Source organism: Corvus brachyrhynchos, unplaced genomic scaffold (genome assembly GCF_000691975.1).
Source record: "Corvus brachyrhynchos isolate BGI_N302 unplaced genomic scaffold, ASM69197v1 scaffold115, whole genome shotgun sequence".
Taxonomy (NCBI): Eukaryota; Metazoa; Chordata; class Aves; order Passeriformes; family Corvidae; genus Corvus; species Corvus brachyrhynchos.
In genome coordinates, this window is record NW_008239553.1 from 13,871,940 (window position 1) to 13,884,095 (window position 12,156).

At 35.3% G+C, this 12,156-nt stretch overlaps 1 protein-coding gene across 3 annotated transcripts in view; it reads left to right on the forward strand.

The window, feature by feature from the left end:
• Positions 1–12,156, forward strand: part of FSIP1 (fibrous sheath interacting protein 1) — a 70,163-nt gene that overhangs the window by 8,105 nt on the left and 49,902 nt on the right. For all 3 annotated transcript variants that reach the window (XM_017742079.1, XM_017742080.1, XM_017742081.1), the window contains exons 7-10: positions 2,120–2,211; positions 2,933–3,040; positions 6,438–6,602; positions 10,429–10,566. In XM_017742079.1, coding sequence (XP_017597568.1) covers positions 2,120–2,211; positions 2,933–3,040; positions 6,438–6,602; positions 10,429–10,566 — 503 coding nt within the window. The remainder of the gene's footprint in view (positions 1–2,119; positions 2,212–2,932; positions 3,041–6,437; positions 6,603–10,428; positions 10,567–12,156) is intronic.

Sequence of the window (12,156 nt, forward strand, 5' to 3'; positions counted from 1 at the left end):
TTCCCTATTTGAAATTCAAGTTTGTGTGGTTGAGTAACTTTACACATGTGTTGTGATATAAGAATAATAGCTTCAGATGCCACTGCTATCAGCTGCAATTGTTTATTTCTTTGTCAACTAGCATTCTATGTAAACAGAAGGAATCGATCTTCCTGGTGACTGGCTAAGATGACAAAGACAAAATAAAAGTGCATTCTTCAAGGCTGAAGCATAGATGGCAGCAATATCTCTGCAGTTTGTAGAATGTGACTGCATGTTTTCATTTTAAACATGGACCTCAGCTCCTTTATCATCTTACCACTTGTCTTTGTTCACCAGTATGTGACCTTAACTTTGTGGGCTGGAGCTTTTCATTTCTGTCTTTCTACCATGTGTTTTTATTCCTCCCTTAAAACGAAGCTTGACCCTCAGCTTCCTCGTTCAAAATTTCTGAGTTGTGCTGGAGTGCCCTTGAGTAGCAATGGCAGGTTTCATTTCATTCATACCAGTATTCAGTACAGCACTGCCTTCTGGAGTTTCCAATACAGGCATGGTTGGGAGCTGCTATCACTTGCACTATTTTGAGATGTTCTGCATGTTCCTACTTTGGGAATGAAGTAGAGATCGCTTACAGCTTCTGAGCAATATATTGCTTTAAATTACTTTTACTATTTCTGCTGGAGGCTTTTGATGTCGTGTCAGTAAGCTAAGACTTACTGTTTCAGTTGCTTTTCTGTGTCACAGCTGTCATAAAGGCAGACCCTGAACAAGAGGAGCTTGTGAAGAAGAATGTATGCACTAGTTTTATGCTATTACTTTATCAGTCTCATCAAGATTTGTACCAAATCTTTGAAATATGTGCCAAATCTACCAAAATGCATATGCAAAATTTTTTGAGGTGGAATCTCTTTTTTAATTACCCATGGCAATCTTCAGTGTGTTCTTTGTGTCAATGATCCATGTCTGTCCCTTCTTTACTTAAATGTTCTGAGATGTTCTCTATGATAGCTCCCTCTCAAAAATGCTATTCTACAGTCAAGTGAAAGATATAGCTTAAAAGTAATATGTGTATTATATTGGTGTTTGGTGAGTTCTTCTCGTTTCAGGATGCAACTTGTCATTTTATATTGTTAAATTCCTGATCCTAAATGATCCAGTTCCTTGACATATTCATGATGTTGCCTGGTAAAGAAAGCTTAGGATGCTTTCAGTGAACAGTTGTGCATTTGAACTGTGAGGGGGTTTCTTGGTCAGATCTAACACCTCAGTCCTTTAAGGTTTGAGTGTCCATGGAATTTATATCATATCGTTGGGAGTTTGCTTTCATTCTATTCACTCTGATAAAGAGTTACTTCCCTATAAACTTTCACAGCCTTTCTTCTAACATGTCAAATTCATTTGCTTTCCAGAAAAGCAAAAACTACCATGCCTGCTTTTGAAGTAGTTATTGAGATTTAGAAGTTGATTATATTTTCTTAGACTGATTATTTAATGTGACAAATATTTGCTGTTCATAAAGGAATTGTTATTTTAAGCATGGTAGAAGTCTCTGAAAAACAGAATACAAGCCTTTTTTTCTGTCATGGATAGAAATCCATTGTTATTAGAATATCATGTTTCTGTTTAATAGATTTACAGCTCTATGATGAGTTTCATTTTTTGATGAAATTTGTTTTATAAGCTGTGTTATAATAATATCAACTATATCATCTGTTTTTCAGCTGTTTTATTTAGAAAAATGTACTTGATACGTCTCCAGATAGTTCTGTGGTTTTCAAAAAAATTATTGTCTGGTTTTGTAATGATGAGAAAACTGCAACGATGATAGGGTTTGAAGGAATGCTGTGGCTTTTAAGGCCACCATGTTTAACATTTTTGAGGTCAGAAATCCAAAAGTATTTTAGCCTTTGTAACAATGAGTGATCTCATAAAAAGTTGAAAATGAAATTAGATTTTGGCAATAGTATGTTTTAAATATAACAATATTATTTACATAAATAATGAAAACACCATACAAAAAGTTTGTCTATTGACTTTATATGTTTGCTAAAGATTTGAATGGGATTGATGTTATTACAGCTCTTGTTGAATCAGAATATGAATTATTATAATGTAGCAACTTTTCTTCCTCAAACATCAGATTGTCCAAGTGAATTAGAAACAGAAAAAACAGCAGAAAAAACGCATAGCAAGACCAAAACCAGCCAGCATTTCATTAAAAAGAACATTGAGGTAAGCATTAAAGCATAAAACCAGTAACATATTTTTAAATATTAGCTGAAAATTAATCTATAAATACTTTTGAAGACAGGCTTTTTTTTTAAATCAGGAGATTTAAAACTAATTAGGCATAAATTAAAAAAATTATCTTTCTGTTAAAACTGTTATTTATGGCAGAGTGCTGAATTAGGTAGTTCTCAACTTGGGTGCTCATATTGGTTGGGATAATACTGTTTCTGTGTACTTGCTGAAGAGTACTGGAAACTGAATTGTTCTGTTTGTGCTTGTGCATAGCTTGTTTTAAGGGCAATATCCTAAGACTTTAAAAAAAAGTATTTACTGTTAAGTTAAAGGATGTTTATGTCCTTTTTTGCATAAATAAGGGATAGATATACAGGTTGTTCATGTGTAGCCTGCATGGAAGTGCTCTTTGTCAGAAAATACATCCCTTGATTTATTTTCCTGCTTTCTTTTTCCTGTGAGGACATAGTTGCTATCACGATTTTTCATCCAGTGAACAATATTTGCCTCCCCACTATATCAAAGACTAAGATAAGATTATAAATTTATTGTATGTAGGCTGCTGTATTTTTCTGTCAGAGTGATAATTTGTATCATGGAAATAAACAAGATTTGGGTGTTAATTTCATAGAGTTTAAAAACTTTGTTTTGGTGCTGTTTGAGCTAGTGGAGTTCTGAAGTATGGGTTTTTTTCTTTTTGTAAATATTTCAGCTAGCAAAGGATTCAGGAAACCAGTTTGTTATGCTTGAGGGAGAAAGGAGAAGGCTAATTGAACTACTGAAAGATACAGAAGATGGAAGTGAATTGCAAGATTTTGAGGTATGACAAATTTAATCTGTACCGTCCTGTAGTATTTGGCTTATTTTTACAGTAAATCTAAATTTGATCTTAGTCCTACCATGAAGTACCCTACTGAGATATGAGAGAGAAGACGGACAAATCCTGTTGGATTTGTCTCCAAAAAGAATTCTCATTGGTTTCTTTGCTAATTTTACTAACAGCAGAACCTAAAAGAGAAGGAAGGAACCTTAGAACTACACTTGGAGAAAATCACCTATTTTCTTTGCATAAAATGTGAAGTTGTGAAGTATCAATCTGAGTGGTTAGTGCTGTAGTCTCAGGGAGAAAGGCCAGCAACTGCTTGCAAAAAACTCCCAACAACAGGTTTTTGACGACTGATAAATGGACTTCAAATTGCAGCAATTGGGGAATACACATTTATGAAGCTTATGTGTCCATTTAGAAAGATAACGTGACATCTTTCTGTGGCTTCCATCTCACTCTCTCTTAAAAATATATAAAGTTTGCTTAGCATTAGACATCTATGCTTTAACATAATATTGTTAAACAGTGTGCATACTTCAGTGAATAGCAGGAGCTGAAGTGGGTAAAAATAATCCTCATGGAGGGTAACAAAGTGTATTTGAGTGTCCCACCAATCATTGTTCCCAGGAGATGGTCTTCAATTTGATAAATGTCATCATTTAAAGATCTGAAGATGTTTTAAACAACCTTCTGTTAGTAAGCATAGCTTTCCAACCTAGGGAATAGTGGCTTTTTAAAAAAAATTGTTTTACTGATTGCAAAAGTAGTCTCTCAATATGTGTAGTTGCTAGGTTTTCTTTCTCTTTAAGCTAGTGTCTGTCACAAAATATAGAGGCATTTATGCAGAATAGCTAATGCAAATTCCAACTAACCACATGCACCTTTTTTTGCACCAATTCTCAAGGCATCAAGGCAATGGAAAAGTGTAACATTTGTCCACATTTTGTATTTGGCACATGTCACTATCATGTTGTCGTGTCTCTACGTCCATAGAGATTTTACTGTTATTATTAGATACGAAGTAGATCATCTCACAGGACATGTGTGTTGCTGTATGTTCTTGATAACGTGGACAAGAATAGTAGTTTATGCTTGCATCTAGTACTCTAGTCTGTACTAGATAATTTCTTTAAAGAAAAAAGCTCTTAATTCTGCTATCAAAGTAGAGTAAAAGAAAGGATAATAGTTACTTGGACCTGTCTAGTCTGGTGATGGATTCTTCCTCTCCCACATTTGAATTTTATTATGGGTAAGGCATTTCCTGTGGCTGCTTCATAACAAAGATCATGAGGAAATTATCAGCTAATGAATAATCTAGACAGCTTCAAGCTGGCCCAGGTAACTATCCACTTGATGGCCTCTTTCATCTTATTTTATTCTGATTTTTAAAAAGCTGGTGCAATCACATTGGCTGAAGTAATATTTTGGAGGCTGTCAATCAAGGCAGATCTGGTTATGCTGTATGAATTCCTCTGTATGCAGTAATGTGGATTAAATAGCTTCATTTGACTTGTACTACTATATATGCCAAATATCCAAACTGCACTTCTCACTTTTTGAAAGAATGTTTTATGAGTGTTTAAAATATTTTAGAAGTTCACATATTCATGCTAATCTAATTGTCAAAGCCGAAGCTGCAGGGCTATAATTTGTTTCAGATGTTCTACAGAAAGCACTATGCTGTTATAAAAGTATTGTTCTGAGTTAACACACAGGAAACATTGACAGGACAGAAGCTTATTTTCCAAGCAAAGCCATCTTGAAAATACAAAAGAGAATGTGTGAGTCCATTTCACCCTGGAGTAAAACTACTACTGGGGTAATTTGGGTATTTGGAGTATGGGGTAGAGACACTGAGCTGTAGCTAATGAGCCTGGTTACATCTTACTGGACTCCTGTAGTGGCATTTCTGTGTTTTTGCACTGTGATCTTCATTCTCTGATTAGGGGATGGTTCACCTGACACAAATGTAGTACCATGCTGAGTACTTATGTTTTGGTGGTCACTGTCTCACCTGAAGAGATGTTTCCACAAAGCTGGCAAGCATCTAAGACATTTGTCAGTGGCTCTTTTGGAGTCAGCTCAGGTCTGATCAGGCTCATTAGTTGTGTCTCATCATACTTGTATGAGAAAGCATTAGAACTTTGTGATTTTGTGTCACAAAAAGGATGACTTACTCTGGATTCTCTTTTTTTCTTCCTCTTGTTTTTTTTTTTTTTTTTTTTTTTTTTGCATTTATTATGAAGATAATTTATGACAGGTGTTTGGGGTAAAAATTTTTTACATTTTTGCAACTAGTGTGCTTTATGGTAATGGGGAGGAACCACGAATTACCTCATAGCAGTGGTATTGTAATTGAAAGCTGATACTTCCTCCTCTTGGATGGATGCAACTGCTTGAATAGCCAGAGGACTAGTCTGGAAGCTGGAAACAAATGGTGGACATGAATTTCTTGCAAGACAGATGTTAGAGTCTTAGGGCAAGGTGCTGGTCCTATTCTGGTAGGAAAAAGAAAGGAAATCAGCAATACACTCATGTCCTTCCACACATCCTTGCTCTTCTAAGGTCCTATCTGGTGTTTCATTGTGGTCAGGACAGAGATGTAATCTGCTACTCTCATACCCAGTGAATGGGAGTTGTGCAGACTTGCTTCCCTGAGTGTGAGGCAGGAGTGCCAAGTTGCTGTGGAGAACCTGCATCTGTCTGTGGGTATGAGCTCATTTGCTTGGGTTAAGTGGCCTAGCTCACTCATAATATGCAACTGTATGTAGTGGGAGTATATTATTTGTATGTGTTATTCAGGTGTTAACTGCTATCAAGAGGAAAAAGTCATGTAAATCATGATCAGGAAAAGAACTCAGCTTTCTGTCTCTCCCAGAGTTTCTGTGATAACATATAGGGGCTCTAGAAGGATGGCAGCTACTGACCTCAGAGCAGTTCCTTTGATTTCCTGTGAATGCTTTGTTTTCTTCTTTGGTGGTACTTTGCAAATGTCATATTACATCTCATACCTTCCATTTGAGATTTGGCTCCAGGTGGTTTCTGCTGTAGCATGAACCTGTGCAGTTTCATTCCAAGCCTAGTTTTGGTTAGGCTTTCTCACTTTTTGATTCCTTTATCAGATGGAAAGTGGTTGTCCATTTAAGTTGCTCCTTGGTTATGTTTAAAAACGATGACTGTATGAATATCTCTACTTATTTTGCCCATAGCTGCTCTCAAGTGTGCCAGATACATGAATATTGGGAGATTTTAGCTATATGCTGAGATGGATGAAAATGTACATTTTATTATTAAGTATGCTTTATCTGAAAAATAAATAAACTTGTTATGTAACTACCCTTAAGGTTTCCTTTGCAAATGAGGCTTAAGTATTTTCTGTGTCTTTCAACAGGGGAGTGTATCTGGCTGGCTGGCACCAGGAGAAGGGTACACACCTGAAACAATGGAATTTCATGTCCTGAATGAGATAGACAATAAGCTCCAAGTACTACTATCTGATGGGGAGTTTTCTGCACTTTCCAGCTCTAGCTCAAAATCACCAAGCCAGACTTACCAGGTAGGTTAAAGAACAGGGCTCATCTGCAGATATTTTGTTTCAAGTGTGTGTTGAGATCAATATAGCATATATCTGTATTTGTATCTTTTGCATTTTTCTTTAGAATCTTCTATTTATTCCTAAAGTATATGTATTAAGGAATGAAGTGAGAAATTTTAGCTATAGAAAACAACGGAAAAATAATTTGTTGCTATTTTGAGTCATATTTAATTCAAGAACTGTCTTGTTTTTAGCAGTTATTGATTCCATACTTCCAAGATACTTCATGTTCAGAAATTGGTAACTCTCACATTTTTAACTGCATGGGGGTGGTTTTTTCAGCATAGAAACAAATTATTTATGACAGTTTACCTTTGGGAATTAGAATTAAGTTTCTTCTTGTCTCAGGTTTCCAAAAGTGCCTGTTCACTTACGATCTGAAGGATAAGGCAATGACCGATAAGCAGTGTTAAAGACTCTAGAAGATAGATTGAAATTTTATGTCCCTTGTTTTTAATGGCCTTTGTCTTTTTCCCTTGCCAGCAATATTGAGACTTGAAGATTAAGAATCAAGGTCTCAGCCTTGAGAAATGATTGTTTGAATATTGTAGTTAGAAGACTCCTATTTATCCCATGCCCTGGTACTGTTGCCTCGACTATAATGGGGTTTAAATTAAAAAACCCTACTTCTTATTTTGCACTTATTTGCACAAAGCTTATTTTCTTCTGTAATATTTTCATTTTATGGCCAGAACTGGTATATTGGAGAATATCTGTAAAAATATTCATTGGCAAAACTGTTTTCAGTTACCAGGGTATGAGAAACATCTCTTTGAAAGGCGAAAATACCTGTGGGTTTGTTCTTTTTCGCTTTTATAAGGGCACTTTAATGTCATTTTTTTTGCTGGCTTCTTTCTGAATGTGAGGTTCTGTTTTACCTCTAGTAGTATTTTCTGTAGCTCAGTTCCAGAGGAGTCACATTTTGATGTTGATCATTTACCAGCTGGGATCTAATGTGTGAAAAAGCACCTCCCCCTCGCTGGTAGTCACCTAACAAATGCAGTTGTTACTCTGAGCTTGCCAATGATTGCCTGAGCTTGTGTTCAATGTTACAAGGCATCAGCTTGAAGTTAACGTGACTTGCCTGTGATAATGAATGTTCTGTTTGGAAGTGTTTGTCCAAGTTATCTTTGTTGCTTCCTTTCAGGTAATAGCCCAGAAGTATTTGAATAGAAACTTGCATTTAGGTGTATGCTAATTGAAGAGTAACATATTATCTTTTTTGAGTAATATTAAACCTAACAACCAAAAAGAGGTAGTTAATTCCTTGTTACCTTTCATTAGTGAAAAGCAGTTGCCTTTTGTTTTGCAGCATATAAAAGGCTTTGTAGTTCTGTGATTTTAATTTAGAATTAGCTTAGGGTAGCATATTATGAAGCTGCAAATTCTTTTTCTTCTAAGAATTGCATTAGATATAACTTTGAAAATGCAGATACCTAGTCACTGTTGTCTCAGTGGGAGATGTACTTTTTGCCACTGATGGATGCTTTGACAGGATATAGGAACTATTCTTTCACTCTGAAATATTTAATAGTGCCTTTAATTGTCCTGCAGTACCATAGCTGAGCTGTAACAGGGGAGCAGACGTGTTCCTCTTTTTGTACAAGGAGTCCAGCTGGATTAAGAATGCTTTTCCATGACTAATGTTCTCTTTTACATGGAAATGTCTCTCATCAGAACTGTGTTTCTCTCTGAAAAATTTCTTTGCTCTGGTGCCAAATAAACTAAATATTTAAAAATGCTTCTGTCTTACTTAATATTTTTGAGGAAGAATAAATTAAGTTGAATGTAATCCTGAAAGAAACAGGAAAACGATAGACTGGAGAATATGAAGTGTAAGACTGTGTGTGATGAGTACAGTTACCAGCTTGAAAGACTGGGAAGCTACCTGAAAACTAAAGCAAATGAAGATGGTGTTTAAAGAACTCCTCACGGTAATACACAACATTACTTATCTTTTAAGACAACCAAGCCTACAGATATTATTGTGTATTACCGTGAGGAGTTCTTTCATAACGGATTGGGGATTTTTATCAGGAAAATATTCCCTTTTCCTATTATAGAAGTAGACTATAGTTAACAGTTTAAGACTAAATAAATGCTCAAAATTCACAAGATACACTAATTTTTCAATCAATGAACTCCTTGATAGCCTATGCTCTATGCCTGCGCTTCACCAAAACAGATGAATTTCACAGATATCTCTGTTTCAAGAGCATGGTTAGAAGCAGGTTAATGAGCTGATCAGCCAGTTTTATCCCTTAAGAAGATTCATTAGGTGGGATTTTGTTATTATTTATTTATAAAATTTGGAGAAAAGGGAGTGCAACAAATAACTATAGATATTTCAAATACTGCATATTTCTGTTTGGCATTATGTTTGTTACAGCTTTGGCTGTTGCTAAGTATTTGTATTTTCCCTTATGTAAAATGTTTAACAGTCTTATTTTCTACAGATCTAAAGAGATGAAAGATGAAGTAATCTCAAAAGGTCTTCTACTATGTACATGTGCTATATAATTGAAATATAACATATTCTGAAGTATGTGAAACATTGACAATAAAAAGTTTTCCTTGATATAATACTTTCTACATTTATTTCATGATATCTTGAGAAAAATGTTAAAAAATTAGTAAGTGGGGAAAGCTTTGACTTTACTCATATTATGTGAGTTTCTGTCAGTTACTATTCAGGGATGAGAGAAGTGAGGCTGTAAGAACTACTTAGAGAAAGCAGTAGCTTAATGCTCCAGAGTGGTCAAATATCAAATAGATTGTTATGAATAATTTTGAAAGCAATGCAGAAAGAAGCAGAAAATATGATCGTCTGTTACAGGAAAATTTACTGTCATTGTGGTACTGCCAACTATTGCTGATTGTAAATATATATTCAAAAATTTTTACTGTATTAAAATAAGTTTATTTTCAGGCAACTAATAGTTTCATTTAAATGTCAGAACTCATAGATATGCTTGATGGTTAGAAAAAGTTGTTTATAGATACAGTTTTTTTGTATATTGTAGCTGAGAAATTTTCTGTTGGATGTCGAATTGCGAAGGTTGTTTTTCTTTCCAGTTAGACATACTACTTGGAATTATTTTCCTTGTGTGCCTATTAAAATTTCTTGAGCTGCTTCTGAAAGTAAGAATGAATAGAGTATTTTTTTATTCTATGGCTGCTCATGTCCCTTTGGGTTAAATTGATTATCAAGATGGGAGAAGGTTTTTTGCTTAGGATTTTTTACCTCTGCCACTATTGGATTTTTCTATAGGATCTTTGGTTTGCAAGAGAAAGCTCTGTTTTTTTCTGATTGCAACATAGCTTTGCAGTTTCGCCAATACCTGAATGTATGTGGGACTGATACAAACTTCAGAATCAAAACAAAAGCTATTGTCATTTCAGCTCAGTTCTTACTTTTCCTTCTGGCTTAATTCTGATCCCAGTGTGGTTAATAGGAGCAAGCTTTGAACCAGTCATTCACTCACCCCTATTCTCAGAGCTTTTTAATTGTTGTAGTAGAGATTCAGCATCCAAGTGTTAGCTCTGGAGACTAAGAAATTTGTCTTAAAATGCAAAGGGTGAGAATTCTTCTGCTGAAATGCGTCTAGCCTGATGGTTAGCTATTGTACTTGAAAATGTACATAATGAAAACTATGCATTTACAGAATTTGACACTGCCATATTATTCTAAGCATTTCAGTGTTCTCTTAATAGAAATCAAAAGAACCCTCATCTGTCTATGAAGCAATATAAAGTCGTGTTTAACTTCTATCTGTTCATTTCTCAGGAGTCTCTGGTTTATGCAAACAGAAGCCTAGAAACAGTTCCAGGTGAAAAAGTTCTGCGAGACAATAAGGAAAAACGTGATCAACAGAATCGTCTGAAAGAAATAGATTATCAGCTGGAATCCCTAGAGAGAAATCTTGTAAGTTTCCTATTTTTATGGTATTTTTCTTCCCTTGGTCTGGAAACTTTGCAGGCAAGAGTCTCAAATAATTATTCTTAATCTGGGAAATGGTTTTTTTCAGTTGTGATGCATGCTTACCTTTAATACAGGGTCTTTCAAAGTCAAAGACATTATCCTTCTTTCTTCCTCCCCAGAGGGGCATAGCATAAACAATAATATATAAATATATCCTAGAAGGATTTCTTAATGGCTCATGTACTTCAGTGTCCCTTAAAGGACCAGGTCTGATGGGAATGTTATATACACTAAGTTACTGTGGTAATCTTTCTTTATTATCACTACATTGTGTGTAGCTGATTTTAGAGTTTTTCACGTAGTAAGAAAAACATAAATGTATAAGTTTGTTGTGACAGACCAAAAATCCACGTAGCCTACCTTTTTCTCTTGGAGGTCTTTATTCAGCAGTAGGATTACTCTCCACAATAATCAGAGATAATCAAAATACTGTTCCTGTTATCTTTTATCCCCCTCAGAAAGGGATCTCCAGTGCAGATCAAAAGCTTTGAGATTTAGGTGGCAGCATAACCACAGTGGTGTAATCTCAATTGCTTATAGCACCATTGCTATAGTTGCAAAACTTCAGCCACTCTCTACATAAACAAGGTTTATTCTGGCAGTGCTGGAGTATATATGGAGTATGGGAACAAAGACTTCAGACAAGGAAACAATGATTGTTTTAGAGGCTGTTCACTTGTGTGTGTGACTACAGTAAGGCAGCATATTTAATTCTTATTTATTCATAGTACCAAAAAAATAGTAGTACTTCATTTTAATACACTACTCTGTTATATTAAACAGTTAAAAGAGAGAGACAAATAAATAGGGGAAATCTGTGAACTTCAGTATATTGAGTAGGTTAATGGGTAATCAGATAAAGTAAGTCTGCATATTGTCATATTTTTCTATTCATTGACCTTTATATCACTTTTTGTCACTACTGACCTTGTTCATGAGGCAAGCACAATCTGAGGAAGTACGTCTGGGAATTGTCTGATAGTCTGCAGCAGGCCTGGGAAATGCAGTGGGTTGCTGACTCATTCAAATATTTTGTGTATAAATGGATCAGTTCCAAATCTTGGTTGGGTTACAGCAGTTTTGTTTGGTATCACATTACATGCAGACTCTTGCAATATACCACACATTTTTCCTTGACTAGATTGTGTGTATTTAAAACTCTAAATTGATAGACTGTAATGCCAATTTACAGTGTTTATAAATACAGAATGTCACCTGCACCAATGTGTAGCATTGCTGCCTGCTATGCAGTACCTGGTAGGGCTTCTTTAGGGGGACACACTGTGTCTTCTTATCAGTTGCTGCTCTGTAGCATGACTGAGATCATGGCATGTGGATGTGAAATATGTATGTGGTCCTTTGTGAGGTACTTCAGTTGTCAGTGAAAGTAAAGAAGTGTTCAGGTCTGAATGCAAGTAGTTATTTCCTTCTAACAGTACAGTAAAATATATAAAAAAGATACACTTTCTTGTGTGAAAAAAGAACAGCCTTAGAAAAAGAGTGCTTTTTTTTTTTTCTTTTTAATGCAACATA